This window comes from Molothrus ater, chromosome 5, assembly GCF_012460135.2.
Source record: "Molothrus ater isolate BHLD 08-10-18 breed brown headed cowbird chromosome 5, BPBGC_Mater_1.1, whole genome shotgun sequence".
In the NCBI taxonomy this organism is placed as follows: domain Eukaryota; kingdom Metazoa; phylum Chordata; class Aves; order Passeriformes; family Icteridae; genus Molothrus; species Molothrus ater.
Genome location: NC_050482.2, coordinates 56,337,640 through 56,361,046, shown reverse-complemented (window position 1 = coordinate 56,361,046; position 23,407 = coordinate 56,337,640). Strand labels below are relative to the sequence as shown.

General features: G+C 38.4%; 1 protein-coding gene across 1 annotated transcript in view; it reads right to left on the bottom strand.

Annotated features, from left to right (window-relative positions):
• SCUBE1 (signal peptide, CUB domain and EGF like domain containing 1) overlaps nt 1-23,407 on the bottom strand; it is a 192,680-nt gene that overhangs the window by 53,620 nt on the left and 115,653 nt on the right. The window contains exon 8 of the mRNA XM_036404941.1: nt 14,867-14,983. Within this exon, the coding sequence (XP_036260834.1) occupies nt 14,867-14,983 (117 nt within the window). The remainder of the gene's footprint in view (nt 1-14,866; nt 14,984-23,407) is intronic.

Genomic DNA, 23,407 nt, shown 5'->3' with positions numbered 1-23,407 from the left:
GTGCCACTATGAGAAAATCTAAATCAAAGTAGAACACAGGCTCTGCTGTTCCATCCAGAAGCATCAAGCCAGCTGTTGTGGGGTTAGTTTCCAAGGAGTTGGAAGTCCTAGTTCCAGTTTTACAATGGATTTATCCAACATTTGGGCAAGGTGTAACACTTTCCTGCTGTATTTCACTTGCAAAATTGAGGATTGGTAATTATCACTTGGCATTTTCAGGACCAATACTTTCAAATGCACTATTATGGAACTAAGTGTTAGGAATCCAAGTCATTTGCTGTCAAAATTTTTAAGTCAAATTACAGTTGTTTTAAATTTCTGGTCTGGGCTTCAGAATGGTTTGATCCAGCAGCAGGTTCCTTGCTGGTAGTGCTTTGCACTGGAAGATTTTGTGAATCTCTGCAGGACTGTTAGGGCCACATTTACTTTAGGAGGTACAATTTCTGTTCCAACACTCCACCTGAAACTGCACAGTTCATTGCCTCTTGCATGTTTCAGGGAGGAATAATTCTATTTATGCAGTACCTTCCACTTGAGGATTACAAAGGACAGCAGCTTATTTTCTTCATTACATTAAACCTACACAACACTTCTTCAGGAGAGATACATTTAATTAATTCTTCTTTAACAAATGTGAAACTGAGGCAGGTAGGATAGTGTGCAACTTGCTTGCATCAGATAACTACAAAGTGAAATAAAGCATATATAATTTGAGTTCTGTGCTTCAACAACATCCTCATTTTCCCTCCCACAGTGCTAATGAACTGTAAAGTATGATAGTCATTACTGAACTGAAGTTCCACTAAGTAGCAAATGAAGATTCTCTGTTTAATTAGCTTTATAGCTGGGTTGTGGGACAAGGCATTTTCCTAATTAACAGGATTAAATCTAGACTGGGCAGACAGGAATGAATGTAATTAAAATTTAATCTTCCTCATCCTGAAAACAGGCTGCCCACAAAACAGAGAGCTTTGTGTAAATGCTCTTAGAGCATGGAAAGGTTGAGGCAGGTTTCAACACATTTCCCTCATGTCACTTTCTCAATTTTCACCTGTTATCTTCGCAATTTCACGAAGAAACCTGTCTTCCAACACAGATGGTAATCTGTCACATATGGATTTAGGTGTCAGCTATTCTCCTCCAGGACATATCCACTCTGACATTATCCACCAACCAATCAATAAAAGAGTCTGCCAGGCTGCCAAGAGATCAATCACCTTGTAAAACAAACATTATGTCCTATTATTTTCTTATTACAGTTAATTAGATTTATAAAATACAAAAACCTTCACAGGTGAAAAACTCAAAAATGCTGTCATAATAGGTTAGGCGCAGATTTCTCATTTGTAAAGGGGAAGGGATTTACTAAATCTAATGTGAAAAGAAAGGATTTTTCATTTAAAAATTTTTGCTGAACACTGAATTCTTTTCTAACCCTAAAAACATGTTAGTGCAATGCTACGAACCCAAACAGTGCAAGCTGAGGCTGTGACACCAGAATGTGAAGGGAACTGGAGACATAAAGATACAGACTGATAGTCTTTTCAGTGTCTAGGCTGAGCTAAATGTTAAAACTACCCCTCCTCCCTAGTGCCCCCCTGCCAAAAGCAAAGATAAAGCTCACAGGAATCCCAGGAAATAAAACTACTTTTCCTCCTCCTGTAACATTTTATCAATCAAAATGCTTTCATCCATCAAAATACTCTTTATAAAACATTGGAGAGGGAGAAATAAGTGTGCTGTTCAATCTCCCATGTGTAATTTGGGACACCAAAGAATGTGTCTCTGTTTTTTACAGAGCATGTGGAAAGTACAGGAAATCAGATTCTGGGGAACTTGGCTGTACCTGTGGCCACGTGGGTGAGTACAGGCGGATCTGGAGGCTGTGGGTAAAAGAGTGGGAGAGAACTGTGCAAATACTTTGGGCTGACTGCTTACCCACCTCAATTATTCACACAGCCACTACCACCAGAGTAATTCCATGAGCAATGTAATTATTCACACAGCCACACCACCAGAATAACTCTATCTGTAATATTTATGCAGCAGGAGCAGAGGCAGAACAAAATGGGTTGCTGCAGGTTAATAACAAGAATAAAAGAGTTAATTCAGTGTTTCTTAAGGAGTAAATCAGACAGAACTATGGGGCTGACATCCCTGGCCATTTTCTCTGTGCTAGGTGTCACCAAAAAACAAGGCCTGGCTTTTACTGTATTTAATTTTTCAATATAGTCTGAATGAAGAGCAAAGGGGCAAGTGAAATAACTGCACTATTGGACCAAGATATAAGAATCCCTAAGTTTAGTGTATGAACTCAATTTACATTTACCCATGGTTGTTTTCATTTACCCCCTTGGAATTATTATCTGCTCAGGAAAGCTCTGTGCTTATTTCCAAGAATCCCAGTTTGCTTCTAGAAAAGTGTTTGTTTAATTAAATAAAATTGGTATTAAGGGCAGTTAAAGGTACTGATGTTCTCTCTAAAATCCCAGTGAAACTGTGATAGCTTTTCTGGGATAAAGCTACTCCTTCTGAAAGGGGCACTTGAATACAATTAGTCCATGATAATTTAAATAGCTCTTAATGAATCAAAGAAATTTGGATGCTGACCAAAAAATTAACCCTCCAAAAGTTTTTGAAGACACTACTTCAAGCAGCCAGGGATCTGCTCTGTACCAGGGAAGACAGAGGCATCACTGAGAGCAGGATCTAGTCATATTAAAGAAAGAAAAACCATATTTTATAATGAAAAAGACAATGATAAAATAATGAAAAAAGTGTTTTAAGTTTTGAAAGTTGGAAATTATGATCATGTGAGCAGTCAGCTCCCAAGTAACAGAAAGCACAGCACACTTTCCCATAATATACCGTGGTTGTTGATCCTCAGGGGGCTTTATATTGCTGAATAAATGCAAGGTCTTTTCAACAACTGAAATGCAAAATATGACCCTCTGAAGCATTAATTTAAAGGATTTGGCATTTTCAAAGGGGAGGTTCACAAAGACAAATAACAACTGCAAGTTTTTAGGGAACAGGGATATTGCCTAGTCATGAAAAAAACCCCAACTTAGTATACATGAATTTATTTTGTGGGGATAGATGGAACTCTTGGGAGGGAATGAAACAGAATGATTTACATGGCAGCTGACCCAAGTCTGCAATTTTTAAATGGAAGATAATTTGTTACATTATATTTGTCTGTCATGAACAAGTCTACAGCAGACAAATGAATTGTATCATCTCTTTAAACCAAAAAAAATCCCAAACCCAAGGCCCAGCTGAAAACCTAAAAGGCAATTCCCTTAAAAATAGGGAAGGGGCAGTGAAAGTTTCACGCATATTCTGAATTAGATAAATTTGCAGCAGCTGTTAGAAGGATTCTGCTCTCCATTCTCTCTCTCTCTCTTTTTTTTTTCATTCAATTTTTCTTCTTTCTGACAAATTTCGACCGTGTTGATATCTAAAATTTGCATGTCTTTTTTTTTTTAAATAATGGGTTTATAATTTGATTTTTCATCACTGAGCTTGAAACTTCAACTGTCTCTTGGAAAGTCTGAATCAATTATGTGTCTAAATCAGTCACATATATATTCCTCAGCGTGTGTCCAATTGCTCATTTTTCTGATTGCCCCACTAGGCTTCTGACCACTGTCACTACCTACCACCAAGGGTTTTCCATCTTATTTTCACTCAAATCCTACTCATTCACTCATTTTCTGCTGGCAACCATCAGCTTTTCCCCCTCTCCAACATCTCTTCCACAATTTATGGTTTTACCATGAGCTCTTCTGAGCCTTCTCCTCAGTCCAATACTCTACCACCTCTCTTATCACACACCAAGAACAGTCAACTCCCTGTCTGCTCTAAAAAAGTGGGGGAAAAAAATAGAAACCTAGTTTTGAGTCACTTCCCAGTCTTAGCAAGTCTAGAAACAGCTGTTTCCAGGGCAGCAGGGCTGGCCCAGATGGTTGTGGTTCTCTCTCTGGACATGACACAGAGCTTCTAATGAGCTGCTACAGCTGCCTGCTGGATGCTGCTCTGTTTTCCTCACACTGGATTGATCCTGCATGTTCTTTGTCTTGAGACCTGGACAACATAGATGGAATAGCTTAAAATGACTGCAGCCTCAGCAAAAAGGCCTTAATGTTTGCTTCTTTAATCCACATTTAGGTAGTTATTTTGAAAATGCTTTTGTAGCTACCGCGGAGCTCCTGCTCTCATCCAGTTTGTGAGTCTTATCCACCTCTTCTAAAACAAGCATCTCCACTGATAAGCTGAACTCGATTATTGTTCTCCCATTGGTTACTCAGTTTCCCCCCCTCTCAGTCCTGATGTTTATGATGGTTTATTTTGGACACAGATGGTCTCACATCTCACTTAGAGTCACATCAAACAAAAAATAACCTCAAAACTGCCTCTGTATTTTAATATTCCCTTTTGGCTTTTTATTTGTCATTCCTAGCAAATAAGTTCCCTTTGTGTTTTCTTCTCTCATCAACTCCAAGCCTACCTATTATCTCTGCAGCATGCATGTGGTTGATTCATGTGCCAAAAACTTCCCTGTAGAGGCATTCAGTGGGTCCAGTTATAGGAACCATCTCAGGGCTTCCCCAAAGTGTTTGTTCTGAAAATCTTGCCAGTACTCAAGCCCTGAACAGGACCACTGTTTTCATTATAAAATTCCTAATTTTCCTCTCATTTAATGTTGTTTTTGTTACCTTTTTTTTGGCTGGGCAGACACATCTATTGTTTCACGGAATGAAATCACCCACTGGCTGCCTTTGGTTACATGTTTGTCACAAATGCCTCTATTTTTTTAATCAAATGTTATTGTTACTTAAAGAGGAGTCCTGGGAAGAGGAAGAGACAGGGTGATCTAGCTGCAACAGCATTAAAAAAAAAAAAGAAATCTGCTGGTTTCTGCAGTTGAGCGGTTTGGGATTCACACCAATCTGCCTTTACCAAGAGTGCTTCCTGCTTGCTTCCTGAAAATGGCATGTGGTCTCAAAACCCTGTAACTGTGCACAATACTAGGTAATGGTCAAAACTGGTTTGTCAGAAGGATTTTAAGGAAGTTAAGCTATTTTAATGGAACATTTAATTGCACATTTAATCTGTGCATCACACATAAATAGAAAAGTATTATTTTAAATTAATATTTTTGTTCCTCCTAAAAGCACTAATCTAACTACTGCAGAACCCACATTTTCACTACTATCATTCTTGATCTCAGTCTCATGTTCATGAATTAATTTAGGGACCAGCTTCTCGTGCAAGGCAATGGTGGCCCTCTGTTCATGCAAAGTCATAAGAGGTTTTTGTATTTATTTTTTTCCTTGTTTTTAGGCTAAAAGACAGACCTCAGCCACAAGATTTGTATTTGCCTTATGATCAGCATGGAGAGGGAAAAGGTACTTTTTGTTCTGACATGTGGCTGTAGTGGCTTGTGATCACACCTGCTCTATTTTCTGATAGCTCATTGCTTGCAGGTACAGAGAAGCAAACTCAAATGGGGCTTATTTTTGAACACACACTTATTTCTAGTGGCAAACTCTGGGAGTGTAAACTGCTGTTACTTGAAAGCAGAGTTGTGTATGAAATCTGATAGAAGTAGAGTTGTTTATAATGAATTATGAAAACTAGATCTTGATTTGATTATTGGGAAATTTATTCTTGGCTGAAATTGATGAGAAGTAGGGAGAAAGCCATCTGGGGGGGAGGAATGGCTCAGAATGAACCATTTCAGTCAACGCATAAAGGTTGCTAAAAGACAACACATACTTTAATAGCTAACTTCTAAACCTCTACCCTCTGGCTTCAGACAGTTTGTGGACTGGCTTTGACAAAATCATTTGATAAATTCAGTTGGCTTTGGCCTGCCACTGAAAATATCAAGGCACTCTGATTCCCCTGGAGAAGGATGTTTTTCAGAGGGAGGAACACTGAAGAAAACCAGACAGGGACTGAGAATTTGTCTTGCACTGACTTCCACATCTGAATGGACAACAAAGGCCTCTTAGCACCACTATATTAACATTTTTTCTTATATTTTGTTTCTATTATTGAGCTCAAGAAGAGGCACTGTGATCCTCTGAGAGGAAGTGGAAAGGCTAACCCAGTTCAGAGATATTGTCATGACAAGTAAAGTGGGTACTCCACAGGTTGGGATTAAACTCTTTCCATGTCCTTAGGAGCACGTTATTGCAATAAGAGATGAGTTCAGAGGGTGCCAGCTGTCCCATGTTATTTCCCAATGCACACCTCTTTAAGCTTGTACAAATAGGACATAGCTGAACCATATGATGTAAGACCTCTAATCCCATCAGGAATTACCAAAGGCTGTGCTTATTTTCCCTTGGGGTCACCTATTCTTCTGACTATATTCTAGAACACCCTTCACTGTGTGGGATTCCTGAGAGAAGAAAAAGGTGTGAGGTGCAAAATCAAATTTGATGCCTCTGGGGGCTGATGCATAGGAGAGAGGATGGGGATTCTAGTTAGGTATCCACAGTGGGGGCAACAGTGGCCTTGGGGATCAAATGAAGAGTCACACAAAGTGAGTCTACACAAAGGCTTGAGGATGACAACGTCTGCTTTAAAAAATGAAACAGCAAATTTCAGTGCCTTTCCTACTGAGGTTCTTGACTTGGAATCCCATGAGCATTCAGTTTTCTGAAATGTCTGAGAAATTTTCCCCTAAAAAGTCAGAAGTGTATCTGACTTACTACCCTAAAACATTTGTACTACTTGCCCCCCCCAAGGATCATGGGTAAAGTGGTTTATGTGCTCAGGTCAGCTTCTTCATAGAGAGTGTAAGTACTAAGTGTATCTCAATCTTGTTCCACTTGCAGAGTTTGGCTTTTTTTTTTTTCCAGCAGAGTAAGTTAAAGTATGCTGAGAGTAATCCTGTCTTTCCCCTAGGTACTTTTGACAGACTCCAAAAAACATGCACACTACAGCTCTGGGATATCCCAGAGTGATCCAGCCCAGATATCTTCATTTATGTGCAGCAAGCAGACAGATGCCACTCATCAGCTTAAAGGAAAAGCTGCCCTCTCTCATTCCTTGTCACTGCACCTTTGACTAAGGTAAGGCTAAGGGACCATCTCCTATATGCTCCTTTCCAAACCAAACTATGAATCCAAGGCACTATATCAGCAGAATGTTACAAAATTGAATGTTCTGTACACCACATTGCTGTGACATGAAGCACTGACATTATGAACCAGAGTCAAATGTACAAAGTACAATCACTCTATTAACTACTTAAATTATCTCAAAGATAAGAGATGGCCATGGTGCAATGATCAAGGAAAATGTAATCAGAAGAAAAGGGAATAAGACAAGAAGGTCTCTGCCCTTTCTGGCTTTGCCAGACGTCCTCTTCAAAAACCCACTGCTGCTTGTAATTCTGAAGCTGACATTTATGCTGCCATTTGCTGGTATCACAGCAATCTGACTGCAGAGGAGGAGGTGATGACTGTCAGCTACTTCTTTCATTTGAGTTCATTCTTTCCATTCTTTCCCAACATTTGCATGTATGTATGTTTTTCCTTTTTTTTTTTTCTTTTTGAGAAAACATTGGAAAATAGTAATGTCTTGTTATGGATAATGGCTCATAATGCTTATGTTCCTCAAAAACCCAATGTGTCTGTGTGGATAGAGCTGAACTAACCTCTTCACATGTGTTCAAAAAGTAATTAATGTTGCTGGAGAAAGGTGAGCTGGGAAAAGCTCTCTTTGTAAGCCCCAGGACCTGCTCTAAGAACACTGACACTCCTTGCACTATGTGAAGCATCACAGATATTGCACACACTGCTCATGGGGGGTGCATGGAAAGAAGCTGTGGATTCAAAGCAGGAGTAGTCAGACAGCTATGAACAGATTTGCCTCTAAATGTTAAAGTTTAAACTCTTCAGGAGATAATTTAAATTCCTTTCCATTAAAAATGGTGATGTATGTGAACGAATTCAACCAAGGAAAGCTTTGTATTTGGGTGACTACTTTTAATGAGATCACTTTACAACTAAGGGGAAATAAAAGTTCATTCACATGAAATCATTTGGGTCTGTCTTGTATTTTTCTCTTAGCTCAGACCCATTTAGTTCAGAAGGCTCTTCCAAACTTACAGTCTTGACTCTAAAGGCATTGAGACCTCTATTGTTGTGAGAAGTGTGGTCATATAAGCCAAGAAAGTTTCATCTGCCTTAGTGTAAACTTGACTGATGCATACATTTTAGAGGTTTTCTTGCACTGGGGTATATTTTACTGTCTAATTTTTACTAACATGTAAAAAAAACGTCAAATTGATCAGGGATATGAATCAAACAAAACCTGAATTTATCAAAGGTACTCTGAAATTTGCCTAATCAATCACAGTGAAATAAAGGTATTATCATAATTCAGGTGAGCTAATAGTGGATGCATGAGATTAACACCTATATCTTACTACTAATAAACAGTAAAAAAAACCTGTCTTCTGTGTGGTGTACTTTTTAAAAAAAAAAGAGGAAACATTTTCAGTTTCATACGAACTGATTAGGACTGACAAGATGCAATTCTAAGTGCTCTAGTCAATTTAATCCAATTTAAAGAAAAAAAAGCTGAAACAAACTTTATGTAATTTCGATTAATGGAAGTATGGAGGAAATCATAACTGTTCACAGATACTCTGTAGCCAGAAAATGAAGCCAAATTGGCCAGCTAAACCGTTCACAGTGAGCTTTTCACTTAGTGTTAGTGTGTTCTGAATGAAAAGAGAGAAAAACCTTCAGCATCTAAGTCATAATCTTATACCAAACCTATGTCAAGCATTAATTTAAACCACTTAATTTAATGAAACTTTTCAGTTCATATTTAACAAAACATGACATACTTTATTTCATTGGAACTCATTTTTAAAAAAAAACCCTTTTCTCACGGAAACAATTCCATTTTCAAAATTTAATTCACCTTCAGGGTTTCATTTTTTGTGTACTCAAAACTGATTTAAAACACATTTTCCTGCTGTAATAGGCTGCAATTAAGCAAGATTTTAAAAAATGTAATTACTATATCAAGCTAGCACAGCCAATCCAAAATTTCCCTTTTATTTCAAATAAACTTTGATGCAGTTGTTTGAGATTTTTCATTAGTCTCTACACTCCTGCTTTTTTTTTTTCTTTTTTTCCTTTTTTCTTTTTTTTCTAGATTGCTTAATGATAAAGGAGGTTTCAGAGCTGAGTTACTGGACAGATCATTTACGAGTCAGGTATTTCTGATACTCCCACTGCAGCACAGTCAAGTATTTAAGCGCGTCAGTGCCACATTTCTTTGCTACATTGGAATGCTGAAGGATGGGGGCCTGTTTTGAGGAAGTGGAGAGCCCATCCCATTGCTGGGTCACCATGACAATGAGACAGCAGGAAGGAGAAATGTTTGCCATGCAGGCACATAACCCCAGCGTAACACCGCTCTGGTTAAATATGCCAGAGTGCTGAGAAGGGCTGACCGAGTGTCACACAGCCAAGAAAATGCTCCATCTCTGGATGGGGATGTGGAGGGAACTTTCTGTCTCCTAAACACGTCTGTGAGATCACCTGTGCTTGGCACAGACCTGTTCCTACACAGGAATTGATCCTGCTGCACTTAGTCACAGCTGGTGGTACATTATGAATGTGTAATTCCACATTGCTACTAAACCCCCTGACAATCCAGCCCAGCTGAGGATCCCAAAATCCTGTTGTCAGGTTCCTTCCCCTTAAGGATGGATCTTCACAAGATGCAGATTAAATGATGACATATGGGTGAAATGATTCAAAACAGGAAATCAGCTGAACAAAATAATCCACATCTTGCTATTACCAAACATCTATGACCATGCAAAGTTAGATAGCACTTTATGGATGTTTGTGGGAAAGCCATAGTTGAGATGTTTGCTTTTGCTTTGAAATCCAGTTTCTCCTTCTTAAAACTCCCATTTGCTGTGCTATGTGACTCCAGGAGCTCAGCAAGGGCTGCAGTCTGCACAGTTCCTCTCTGTAGCTCTAGGTATAGAGTGCTGGGAAGTTGCTTTATTCGGGCACAAGAATGCCTATCTATGGGCACAGTTTCTTTGTTAAGTCCCAGAGCAGAAATGGAGTATATATATCATATACACGGTCACACATTTTACACCATGCTAGAAGCTTGTGGCCCTTCCTCCTGCTCTGATTCTCTTCTTAGAGAAGCCACAAGGGAAAGTCCCTGTCTCTCTCAGACATCATCTTTTGCCATTATTCTCAGTCCTTCTCTACTTTAAGTCCTGGGAGAAGAATTCTCCCTGGCCCAGCTTGTCTCCTGTAACTGTCCTCGGGAAGGTGAGCTCTTTATTGTTTGATCTAGTTTGGCAGATGGATTTAAACAATCTTCAGAAATCTCTGCTAAGTCTAATCTAGTCTGACTTCACTCCTCTTGAACCCTACAAGTCTTTTGCAAATGAGCCTCCTTCATTATCAGTTACCCAAGCTGTATTTAGTATAATTAAAATGCTGAACTGATGAATCTTCTCACTGAGGGCAGAATGGAGCTGGATTTATGGAAAGGTCACTCAGCAGGAAGGAGGCACAGAAACCAACAAACAAGGGAGATGAGGACCACAGAATCCCTGATATGCTCAACACAGAGGATATTAAAAAGTTGGTAGGAGGTAATGAGCAATAAGCATCCTGGGCCTCTATGTCTTTTAATCTTCAGTCTCCCTTTCTGCCTGAATTGGCTGAATTCTGTGGGATAACTTGGTAGGCATTCAAGGAAGTGACCTACACTGTTTCCTCATGTGTAGCACAATAATCAACAGCATCAAATGAACTGAGCATCAAGCTGGCATCACCCAGTTACAATGGCAGTAGAAATTAAATAGCATTAATTAGAGGGAGAACATGGAACCCTTTCTGCCTGAAATGTCTCTTCTCTTAGCTGTCAAAAGCCTCCATGGTTTGGCTTATTAAGAGCCAAGCTGACAGGAAAGCTGAAGGGAATAAAGGAGCATTCTCCATTGTGTGCCAAGCCAACTGAGGGAGGACTTGAGTTCAAGACTGACTTTTAAAAGACAGCAAAAGGTTCATGAACTTTTATCCAAGCACCATTAATACATCTGAAGATCATTCTAACTAGACCACAGACAGCACTTTTGGTCTTATTTCACTGCAAGACCAGGTAAGTAAAGTACGTAACAGAGAAATCAGAGATTTTTAATCAGAGATTAAAAAGATTTTTCCAGTTTCCAGAAAGCAAACCAATCCTCCACAACAGTGGACAGTAGTCTTCTTATGTGCTCTGCAGATACCTGTACGTATTCCATGTTAAAATTATATCCACAACAATTTTCCCCCTGAATTTACTGACATTTGATATAAACCAGACTGTTCTGTGCATTAAAAAAGGAGCTTGATTCTTTGAGGACAATGAACTCTCATTTCTCAGTACAGAAGAGGTCAACCTCTTGCAAAACCACTGAAGGCAGGTTCTTTGTATTACTTGGAAGTTGCTCTCCTACACCTTCCATTCTCTGACACACTGGGAGGGGCCAGGAGAAATACCAGATTTTTAGTCAGGACTCAGTTCTGTACTCTGTGATTTAAATTCCTGCCAGCTTCTACGATAGACCTACAGAATGGGAACTGTGATGTTGCAAACAAAGCATAGAACAATTATTTACATTTAAAAGGGTTTCTTTGCCACCTTTTGGCAATCAAGCATGTTTGCATAAACTCTTTTTTAAGAACTTGTCTTTACATTTTTATGTATACTTTCCTTTTTTCTATGCTAAACAATTAATGCAATTCCCAACTACTAAACAAAAACCTGTGGACATTATGGACAGTAAACTTTTTTTCTAATTACATGTCTACACAGTGCCTAAAATTGACTAGAGTCCTGACGGTTGAGCAGAACCATCTAGAAATTTTTGTTATTTAGAAAAATAGTATTTCTATTTTGTGAATTTAAAAAAAAATACTTCATTCACTTGTAAAAAAAAAAGGAAGAAATGTGGCAGCAGATTTCCATAAACTACCAGTATAACAAAAGCACATTATTGTGAATATATTATTCACCTACAAGTGAGCTAGAATTACACATTAATAAATTACCCTCGATCCACTTTTAATACCCAATACCCAAAATGCAGATGTTTCTTTGAGTCTTATTTAAGTCACTTGAATCTAAACTTCTACATAATTTCAGGTAGTAGCTGCACTATGTAAAATTGCTTAGAGAGGAAGATGCCAAAATGGACTAAAAAAAAATCACAGACTTTGCAATAAAAACATTATTTTTGGTCAACATTATTTGCTAAATTAAACCTAACCATATTAATCATTTTGCTCGACCCACAATTGCATTTTTCAGTTAATATATTAATTCTCCTTCCAGTTCCTCTTAGCTTTTCTTACATGCCCTACATCTCTACTTTCCCTTAACAGACAATGGCATATCTTTCTTCTATATTTAGAAACATAACCTCCCTTAGAATGATGTTATATGAGAAACCTCACTTGGACATGCTGTGATGCTCCATGGACTTGAAAACTGTGCCCAAGAAAGACAGGATGTGACAGCTCCATGATCCCTGAAGATGCTTTAAAGGGCATCCAAGAGACAATCTCTTGCTCTTACCACACAGATGTAAAATTACAGCTGAAGGAAACAGGGGAGTGGGTATATGAGAAACTGGGGGCCAGTCAAATCAAGGAGAGTAAAGAGGAAGAAGAAATCCAAGGAGAAAACTTGCACTGATTACTCTCTTTTCTTTTCTAGAGATTGCAAAGGAAGGAATATGTGCACACTGACTTTCTCCTGCCTGGTCTTTTCCAGGCTTTACCTATCAGCAAGAGGAGCCAAGAGGACATTAATGTCACTCCACCAAAAAAGTTCACTTCTGCCCTCAGGAGATGCAAATCCTACAGATCACTGTCTTTGACTATGGGCTGCCTGCAAAAGCTGTGCAAGAAACTTCACTGGTCAGTTTAAGTGCAGGATCATTTGTGCATAGGTTTAAATGCAAAATCACTTCAGCTTCAGGAGAGCAGGATTTAGCCCAGAAATCTCACAGTGCAATACATAAGATAAATTTTATTAATTAAGTCAAATTCAAAATTCATATTTTACCATTTTAGGATAAAGAGTATTTCCTAAAATGTCAATAAAGGTTAAAAAGAAATGGCTTGTTGCTTTATTAAACCATCTGTGTTAATTTCCAGTGGCTGCTTATTTTAAGAAAGTAAGAAAGAATCAGCAGCATCATAAAAATACAGATTTTGTTTCTTATATTTTCTACTCATAAAAAAGAGGAAAAGCAAAATGTGAAAGAGCTTAGGGCTAAGGTATTTGGTTTGAGGATCAGTAGAATATTTCATTTTTCTGTAGGAATAATTATAGTCTTGATTATTATATAAATATTGTTTCATGTTAGTTCTCTGGCCAAAGGTCTAAATTTAGAATTACTCTTTTTATTCATGACACAGTTTCAATAATAAACATTATGATCAAGCCTAGGTGCATGTTACATTATTAAAATGCCTCCTTTTTAAGCACTTGGTGGAATCACTGTTACTGTTCTGCTACAGCTTAGCTAGTCTGCTGGTAAAAATCAAGGTTTATTTTTATGTGGCTTGAACTAAGATGACTGAGTTTTGATGTGTGCTCACCCTTAACTATTAACATTGTGTGCGATGGCAGCTTAAATGTTTTATTTTCAAATGAACAGGCAAATGGACTGTTATTTCTATAAATACTAACAGGATCATGCCCAAGCACCGGGATTTTTCTGCCTGGAGCAAGAGGAAACCACACATTTTCTGTTTATTTTTGTGGGTTTTACTATTTTAAGTAATGTCAAGCCCTGGACTGAGTATATTCTGACATTTCTGGTTAATTTGAAGGAAAAAAAAGTCACAATAATTGTTTAGCAAGTTAGGTCAACTTAAGCTAACTCACTGAGTGATGAAAAATATTCTCTGTGACAAGAATATATGACAGGTCCTCCCGGATCTCCAGCTCCCAAGTCTTTTGCAAAGAAGCTCAAAAGGAATACACAGGAAAGTGGGAAAATGGTTGATGGAAGGCCTGATCCTACCAACATGTACCCAAATCTCCTCATGTGCCATTGAAGTGTGACTGTGTTGTGACATTTGAGAGCTGTCACTGTCTCCGTAACTGCAAGCACATGCTGACAGTGCTATCAGATGCTCTTTTCTGCTCTCTTTTCCCCTGACCTCAGCTTTAACACACACATGAATGGCAAGGCTCTTGTGCTGCCTTTGGAGCAGTAAAACCTGAGCATCAGCTGTGTGGTTTAAACTCCTGCATTTGTCAATGTTATTTTGGTTTTCCTTTGGAGCTGGCTATTTATCTTTTGAAGGTGCAGAAATGACCAAGTATCTGGGTTTTTTTTCTGAGCAATAGCTGGGTTCACTCAGCAATAAGCAGTTGATTATTCTCAAGTAACAAAGTATTGCTTGACAATTGTAACTCGCTTTCTGAATAGACAAATGCAGACACCATTAGATGACTGAGGTTTTACAAAGGTATCAGAATGTCCTTTGAAACTAAAGGCTTTTTGCTGCCCCGAGTTGTTCCTCTAAATCTCTGCTCAGCTTGAAACAGTTTGACCTCTGCATCTCATTTCTTTGCAGTAATAAAACCCTCTAATAAATAAAAAAGAAAAACAACTGAACCAGGTAAATAACATAAAAATTAGGGAAGGAGAAAGCTAATGAACTTAATTGCAATTACTGTACCGGTATTGAATCGACTTAAAAAGTATTGATTAAATAACTGCATATTTACATCTTGTACTGGACCCACTGAAGGCAAATGATGCATTGCAAAGCAAACAGAGGCTGACCTTTGCACGTTTTCCCATCAGGCTGCAGGGTAAATCCAACTGGGCAACTGCAGCGCACCCCTGTCGCGGTATCCTTGCAAGTCCGATCACAGCCTCCGTTATTGACAGCACATGTTTCTGCAGAATGAAAGAGAGACAGAGAGGGAGAGAGAGGGAGAAAGGCAGTGTAATGAAATGCTCTGGGGGAGGGGAAGGGCACTGCCTCTTTGGGGCAATATTACAACATATTAAAAGCAATGTAAGTTTTAAGTTAGCCAACTGAAGCAAGCTCAAGGTCATCAGGGTCCACGTACTGGTTTTGACTAGTAAATCATTTCCACAAGTCATGATTTCTCTTTCCTCCCAAACTGGAGATTTTACTTAGTGTATTTAGTTCGTGTTTTTTCAACTCTCTTAGACAATAGGATGGGTTATTACATATGAAACAAGTTTAAAAAGAAAAAAAAAAGTGATTGCATTTAAAAGCAGAATCAAACATTCTGTTTTGCATCAGTCAATGTCTAGTTGAGGTATTTTAAACTTCACTTTTAAATGATGTTGTAGGCATAATGAACTTTAAAAACAATAGAAAGCAAAGCAGAGTGCTAGGCTTGGAACCGAGAACTTAAAACCCTTAGTTAAGAAAGAGTTAATGGAAAATGAACTACATATATCACTTTGACAAGAATCTACATGCCCAATCTGTTCTTACTGAACTACAAGCAAAAGGCATCTGGGTTTTGTCCACTTAAAGCTTTTTGCAAATTGAAAGGAGTTTGGAGTGGGTGGGAGGGCATAATTGAGGTCACTGAACCCATTCCAAGCTGTGTCATTGAAATTTCCCAGTGCTTGTAGTATGTAGAATGGTGGCTGGGCAAACACAGGCAAGAGAAAGTTGCAATACTTCTGAGCTTTTACTACAGTGGGCAGTGACTATTAGGTACCACTGGATTAAAAAAAAAAATAAAATCTCCAACTTCATTACAGAAAAAGCAAGAACCCCTCCCTTGCTGCCGTTGTTTGGTGTTACTCATGTATGCACATGCACACACCGGACACATGCATATGCACACATACTCACAAACACATCCATAAAGGAGATAAAAGGCAAGGGAAATTATTAACTTCTCTTTGATCCACAGAATGGAGTGGATGTAAGGATGCCAATTTAGCATGTCAGTTTGAACTGTACATTTTTCTGAAAAGTATTTACTTCAGAGAATAAGTCCTTTTAATAGTATCTTTTTCAGTTGCTCTGGATTTGATTAAATTAAAATACCCCACTGCCCCCCAAGATTGCCATTATTATACTCAGCTCACCTCTTTCCCTAAAGAGGCTTTGTCATTACTTACTCAGATTTACAGACTCCTATTGCTGAATATTCACAGCCTGTGTCACAATTGTACCCCGTGGACAGGGTCTGACAATCAGCTATAGGATATGCTAATTGGGAATTGCTTCAGAACAGTACATTGATCAAAAATTATTTACACAGAACAGAACAGGCTTTATTTTTCTATTGACTAGTACTAAAAGACTTTTATTTTAAAGTGCTTTGCCCTCAAGGTGAACTTAGACTGGCCATTTTTAAGAACTTCACTGCTTAAAAAAAACAAAGTAATTGTTTTTTTCTCTTTTGCACTGGCACAGGCCTCTCCACCAGTGTGAAATAAGCTCCTGGCACTTAAGAACAAACTGAAACACAGATTTGGGGCATACACGCATTAACAGCATGGGACAGGTCTCTGAGCCCATACACATTCACACGGTCCTCCAGATAGATTTTATATTTTTATGTCTGTTTGCTATGTAATGACATCATGTAGAAAGAGCTACCAGTATAGAAATGGATTTGCATGCAACTGCCAGGAAGCACAGCTAACAAAGGGATTGACATGTTATCTGGAAAGGATTTCTGAAAATGGAGATGAGTTTGAAAGGATTTCTGAAAACGGAGCAGCTCCTGATTTTCAGACAGTTCTTGCTCACCTTGCAGGACCTCAACCTAACTGTTTAAGCAATATAGTTCTGATTTTCATCTACTTCTCTGGAAAGCACTATTTTATAGACTTACAGGCTGAAACTTCTGCTTGAAGAATTCTGCAAACGACAACTGTGGCATTTCCATTTGAATGTGAACATGAGTGCGTCCTCGTAGACCAACATATCAGATAATAATTTTATGTTTCAGGGAAGGCAAAATGTATCAGGTCATTTAAAATTTTTAACTTGGGCACAGTTTAAGGGCAGGAGGATTTGCCAGGAGTAAAGAGTTAAGGTTAAAACTCAGGAAAAAGCACTGAAGGTTACGTTTGACATGGCACTGCAAAGAGCAGTAAATCTTCTGTTAGCAGATTAACTCTGGCATATGAAGACTCCTTTATTGCAGTGTGTCAACACAAGATGAACATAAGCAGTAATATTTCTGCTTTCTGGATGACATCCAGTGAAAATGAATAGACACAACAATTTTTTTTTTCTCATGGCATGGATGACTGGATCTATAGGGTAAGGGTCATTCAATGAACAAGAGTTATTTCTACGTATAAATAGAAGGAATCAAGGCAGCTTTTCTTATTTTCACACAGATTTAGTAAAACAAACCAAAAAGGGTAAATACCCTGCAACCTTCCTAGCAACTCTGACTTTCATACATGATGAACTCTTAACAGAATGAAGATCCAAGTGAGCAAGAGGACATGTGACAGTACCTCTCACACTTTGGATAATTGGAGAGATGTACTGATGAAATTCCTTAAACTCAAGGTCGTGAGAAAACATCGGTAAAAGAAAGCAAACATGAATAGCAGAATGTGGGAAAGAGGCTACATCAAAGAGAGGAGCTGAAGGCTATACACAACACAAACCCAATGCATGACGACATGTGTTTCTGAGTTTCTGAGAGAGGTGACACCAACTCATCCCTCACCTCAGCACTACCAAACCTCAGCATATATTTGAAACACAAATACAACTTTTAGGCCTCAAGCCAAGAGCAGAAGTAAATGACTTATTTCCATTCTATCACAGTGGAGAAGCTATGGAAGGGAAAGAACAGACGTTAGAAATTGGATCAAGTCTTCATGGTGATATTGGTCCTACAGATAATTTTTGCTGATTTTTTTCTCTGTGAAAGACAATATAAACATTCTAGCCTTTTTTCTTGTTTGTTTCAAACTTTTTTTTGGTTTTGGTTTGGTTTTTTTTTTTTTGTGGTTTTGTTTTTTTTTTTTTGTTCTGACAAGGTAGCAAAAAAAACAAAACTGGAAGACACAACTAAAGCAGCATCATGTTACTGGCATTTAGATTGCTTCTGAATTATGACAAAGCTCAAAGTCTGAAACAATTAGACCTTACTGTTAATTTAAAGTGATATATGAAGCCCCATCAACATCCCTACTGAATTCATACCAGAAAATTCAAGCAGAAACAGGGATCTAAAGAAAAGGGCATCTATTTATATGAGGCGGTCTGGGAGACATTACATTGTATTTTTCCAGTGTAAGCTCCTAATTTTGGAACAATCTCTCATGTGTCTGCTCAATGGACCCACAGACATCCATTGATCCAAAGAAATATCCATTGATCCAAAGAAATATCTAAAGTCATTTTCAATGTGCTATGGTTTAATCCATAGGAACTCTTGCTTTAACATTAGTCCACTGCACTATGGGATATGCACTGCTTCTGGATATTAAAATATCCAATTAAAAAGCACAAGCTTGAGCTGCTAGTCCTTCAGCACCAGATCAGGAACATTGACTTGGTTACCAGGTGAAGTTACTCCAGCGCCTGCAAGGGTTTAGCAGGGAAAGAGCAGCTCTTCAGGTTCTACTTCTGAAGCTTTTGAACGAAAACAGAATCTCTATCAGGTGGCAACAGGTCACTTTCTTAAAGAGTCACACTAGACAGGATTTATTCGACTTTGAAACTATTAAATGCCTGAAACTCCGAAGAGATCTCATGGTTTGAGACTATTTCTGAAAGCCTGATTTTTCAGCTTCTTCTATGAAACAAGTAAATATAACCATTTAAAATACAAACTTCTAATAAAAATCTGTTTGTTTGGGGTTTTTAAAGTAGCCAATTATTTTATAAAGCCAATTTCTCTGAGTTCAGGTTATCTCATGAATGAAAGAACATAACATGATTTTAAGGGTATTGGTCAAAATCAGGCAAATATTGGATTCTCTATTATTCATTGTTGGTTCAGTCTGGACTAAAATCACAACCAGTTTTATAGGAACTAAGATATGATGCAAAGCAGAACAAAATTCCATAGGTCCTTAAGATTAGCAGGGTTACATCTGAGGATCATTCAGTAATCTATGTCTTAACTAGGTCATTCTCTATAATATTTGATAAATCATGAGGAAAGGTTTTAAAACTGGACAAGGTAAACACAAATAAAGGCAAGAGGAGGGGATCTAGCACCAAGGTGCTTTATTTAGAGATATGGAGAAGTGATTCTCTGATCTTTTTGGTTACTCATCATGGCAGTCTGAAGCCAACAGGATCCAAAAAAACCCCACTTGTTCCCAGACTCCTGATGATAACACAATGACTGCAAAGAGTGGATAACAATTGTAAACATAAGAGCTGCTCTCAAGAATGTGTGTAAAACATGCAAAGAAGTCTTAACAGAAGAAAAAAACCCAGCTGACATAAAAACAAGAGATCTACACAACCTAAGTGAAAATGGGAGAGGGAAGCCACTAAAGTCATCACCTACATTCAAGGCAGCCTTGCAGCATCTGTCTCTTAGGAAGAGCATGAGAGGGACACTGAATGGCACCTTCTTGATGAGAAAAAGTTGTTCTTGGACTAAATGAAATGACTGTTCTGTAGGGCTTATGATTGCCATTTCCTCTGAATCAGAGAGGAAGGCTGGACTGACCCCCTATCTTAAGGCCTTGTGCAGAGGAAAAGGATTTTTTGCAGCAACTGGTAGACTGCAGATAAAAACATAGCAGTCCAAACCAAAGAGTATTCTCTAAGTTTGCCAGATTTCAAAACTGTTTAGGTTGACATGGTAAGCAGTAAGTACAGCCAAAAGGAAGACCTGAAAATGGAAAAATGCTTTTTTCCACCACCTAGCTCCTATGATTACCCAAATGATAACACTAACCAAAGGGCAAGTTAAAGAAAACCAGCAATTCAAACTGCCTTTATTTGGAATTCATTTGCAGTGGACTAAAGCTCATTGTGGTCACAGAAACAGGATGACTGGGCTCAAAATCTGTGCCACATTATTTTGAGCTTATTCTGAGTCAATATTTATGCTAGGCAAGAGCAATTCTTGGAGTAGCCTGGAGCTCAGAATTTAGAGAAGCCATCAAGTCCTATCAAGTAAATCACAATCTAAGTAAAGTTATGAGTAACCATACTCAGATTGTAATCATGTCTCCTTCTACACTTGGTCTGGATTTTGCACAAGATCTGAACATGGCATCTTATGCTCAGAATAACCGCCTTGAATTCAGGGGTCAGACACATGAACAAGTTAATCTTCATGCAACTAAAGCTAAATGGTGCAAGCAAGATAGCAGCTTTAGTGCACTCACAGTTTTAGCCAGTGCAACAAGAAGGTATATGGATTAATTAGACCATGTTTTTCCTAAAAAGGTACCTCTGGAGTAATAATTCCTGGCAACTGGAGTGGCAAAAAGGGTAAACTACTCCGTGTAGCTGTTTCTCAGCAGATGTACTGTCACTAAAGCTGTTGTAAACTGCTACTGTCTCTGAATCAACTGATAACCTGTTTACCTATCCTAAGCACATAAAAATGAGTTTATTTCTCATTTTTAAATTTCTCTTTATTTAATTCACAGTGAAACACCAACTTTGAACAACTGTGAAAAGATTAAGGACGTCTGTTGAAGATAGTCATATATATGGCTTTGAGAATTTTGAGAAGGTCTAATCTGAAACCATTGATTGCCATTGTCTGTTGTGATTCCTTGCATCACTGTAGTGTTTTGGGACCAACACCAGGACTCCGTTGTGCAAACTTTGTTGCAGCTTTGAAAAAGCGATGATGGTATGCGAGCAGTTCTATGAGAGGACAAGATCCTGTTGAGCTGAGTGGTACGGGCTCCCTTCCCTTAAACAATGTTGAATTAATTTAGTTTAATACACAAAGTGTCTGGAGTCCTTAATTTGTGCCTCCCCTCCCCTCCTGAAAAACCACTTTGCTCCATCTGGCTCAAAGGCTGCCTGTGCAGACATCTCATCTGTTTCCTTCATATTGGTGTCACAGCACAATCTCCACCAAAGAGAGCTCTTTCTGAATTCTTTTTGAACTGGGGTTCTCTCTCTTACTCCTAACTTTTATCTAGAGAATCCGGAAATAATTTTAACCACTAGTGGTAGGTGAAGCGCATGACCATGCCTAAGAACAAGGACTACCTAACTGAATAAAAAAGACCACACTGAAGATCCCCCGCAAATTCTGATCAAAAATGCAGAAATCTTGAAAGCCTGAAACTTGGAAGAGATTCAAACTTAACTCAGGAAAGGCCATTAAAAAAGAAAATAATTCTGTGGATTATAAAATGAGCTTGCCTTTACATAAGAGGTAATATGCAGTATGAGTAAGAAAGCCATGAGACAGAGAACAGATGATAAAGAGTGCTGTTGCCATCCATAAAAAGAATTTTACTGAAAGCAGCAGTACATGAGGTACACGTGCTATGTGGCAGTAGATCAGGGTACAGGGAGGGACGCAAAGAACAACAAGCACAAGAAGAAACGAAACACAAAATATTTCAATTTTCAGTTAAGGGAGAACTGTGCTATTCTCATGCAAATTATGCTCTGTGATGCTGAAAGTATAGAGAAAGAGCATTCACAAGAGTATAATGAAAGAAACAAATAGCTGTGAACAGATGAAGGAGAAACTGAAAGAGCTCCAAATTCAGGGAATGAAAAAGTTAAGACAGAAAGAGTAACTTTCAGGATGTTGAATTCTTCACTTCGTTATGCTTGTCTCCTCATTTCCTTGCAATTTCATGATTGGTAGAATTTTATTTGCATGAAAATAGGATGAGAATTCTGCCCTGCCACATAGGGAATGTGTGAAGAAAAAACTAGGTGAATCTTACACTGAATCATGAACCCCTCAGCTCTCAGTTCAGAAAAACTCGATTCCTCTTCAGGGAACGCTACATATTTAGGGAATGTCACTCGATAGATTGGATCGGGTGTTTTATAAGCATCCTATGAGTCCAGTCTGGTTCTTAAAATTAACACTTGTAGCTGTGGTGCTCTCTCTAGATAGAGAAGCTGCATTTAAGAAAAACTGAAACTCTCTCAACATTGTGAAGGAGCATTATCTCCTGACCTTGGATAAATCCTTTCATTTAAAATGGGAAAGCAAAACAATGGAAGGTATTGCCAGGAATTCTGGATAAGGTCAGAGTCTTTATCGTCAGCAAAGAAATGAAAAGGGATTTTTACAGGAAATAGCACACCATTCACAAACTCAATGAATAAAAGTGACGGTAACTCAAGATGAAAAGATCTGCCCTTGGGAGACAGAGAATGCATGAATGACCTCAGGGATTCCTTCCCCCTGTTTGCTATGATTTCATACAGCAAAGTAGAACTGACAGAAGGAGTTAAAGTGAGGTCTTGGTTTCACAGTCAGTAACTGAATTATAGAATCTCCTAGCAATATGCCTGCTAATGAAATGTTTGCAATTCTTTATTGATTAAAGCACAAAAGGATTATGATGCATACAGAGACACACGCTTGGCTTTCTGACAGTGAATGTTTATAAGTCAGGTAAAAGCCATTCAGAAAAATAAAGACATATTTTAAGTAATTGGAAAGAATCCGAGGAGGCACTACAACAAAGCTAGGCACTGAAGTACACACTGGAAAGGTGCTCTTGGCTTAAAGTGACCCTTGGTAGCCTGTAACTGTGATAGAATTTAACTGCTTTGAAAGAACACTTCAAAACAAACACTAGCTTGTCCATCATCCCGCTCTTTGAGACAGAAACCTGGGAGTAATATCGCTCTCGTTCTATTTTGAAAGAAGACAAAAATAAAGTCCGCAGAATCCGTTTTTAATTCATGTTGGAATGAAACAATGTAAGGCTTTTGGAAATTTTCTGATGGCAAACCAGATCTCGTACACTCTTTACTCCAGTGTTTGGTAGTTTAGGCATTAAATTGTATGTTAGAAACCCAGGTCACATTTTCTATGCTTTTAAGTTTACTGAAACTGAAAAATCCCTAGCCTTTATCAAGCTATTGATTACCAATAGTGGCCCCAAGGGTGGAACATATACATAAGGCAATAATGAGTTAGTCTGACTCTATAGACCAACATTTTTCTTGAATAGGGGTGGCAATGCACTGTGAAAGGGTCTTTAGAACCACTTCCTTAAATTTTAAATGAATATTCAAACAAGTACCTTCTGTCTGTGTACATTCTGTCTCCCTATTTCTGAAGACCATTCCAGGCAAAAGCACTGTGAAAACCCAGAGTTTCCCCACAAAACCTACTTTCAAGTAAAAAGCCTTTTGACAGAAAACTCTCATCAGATGACAAG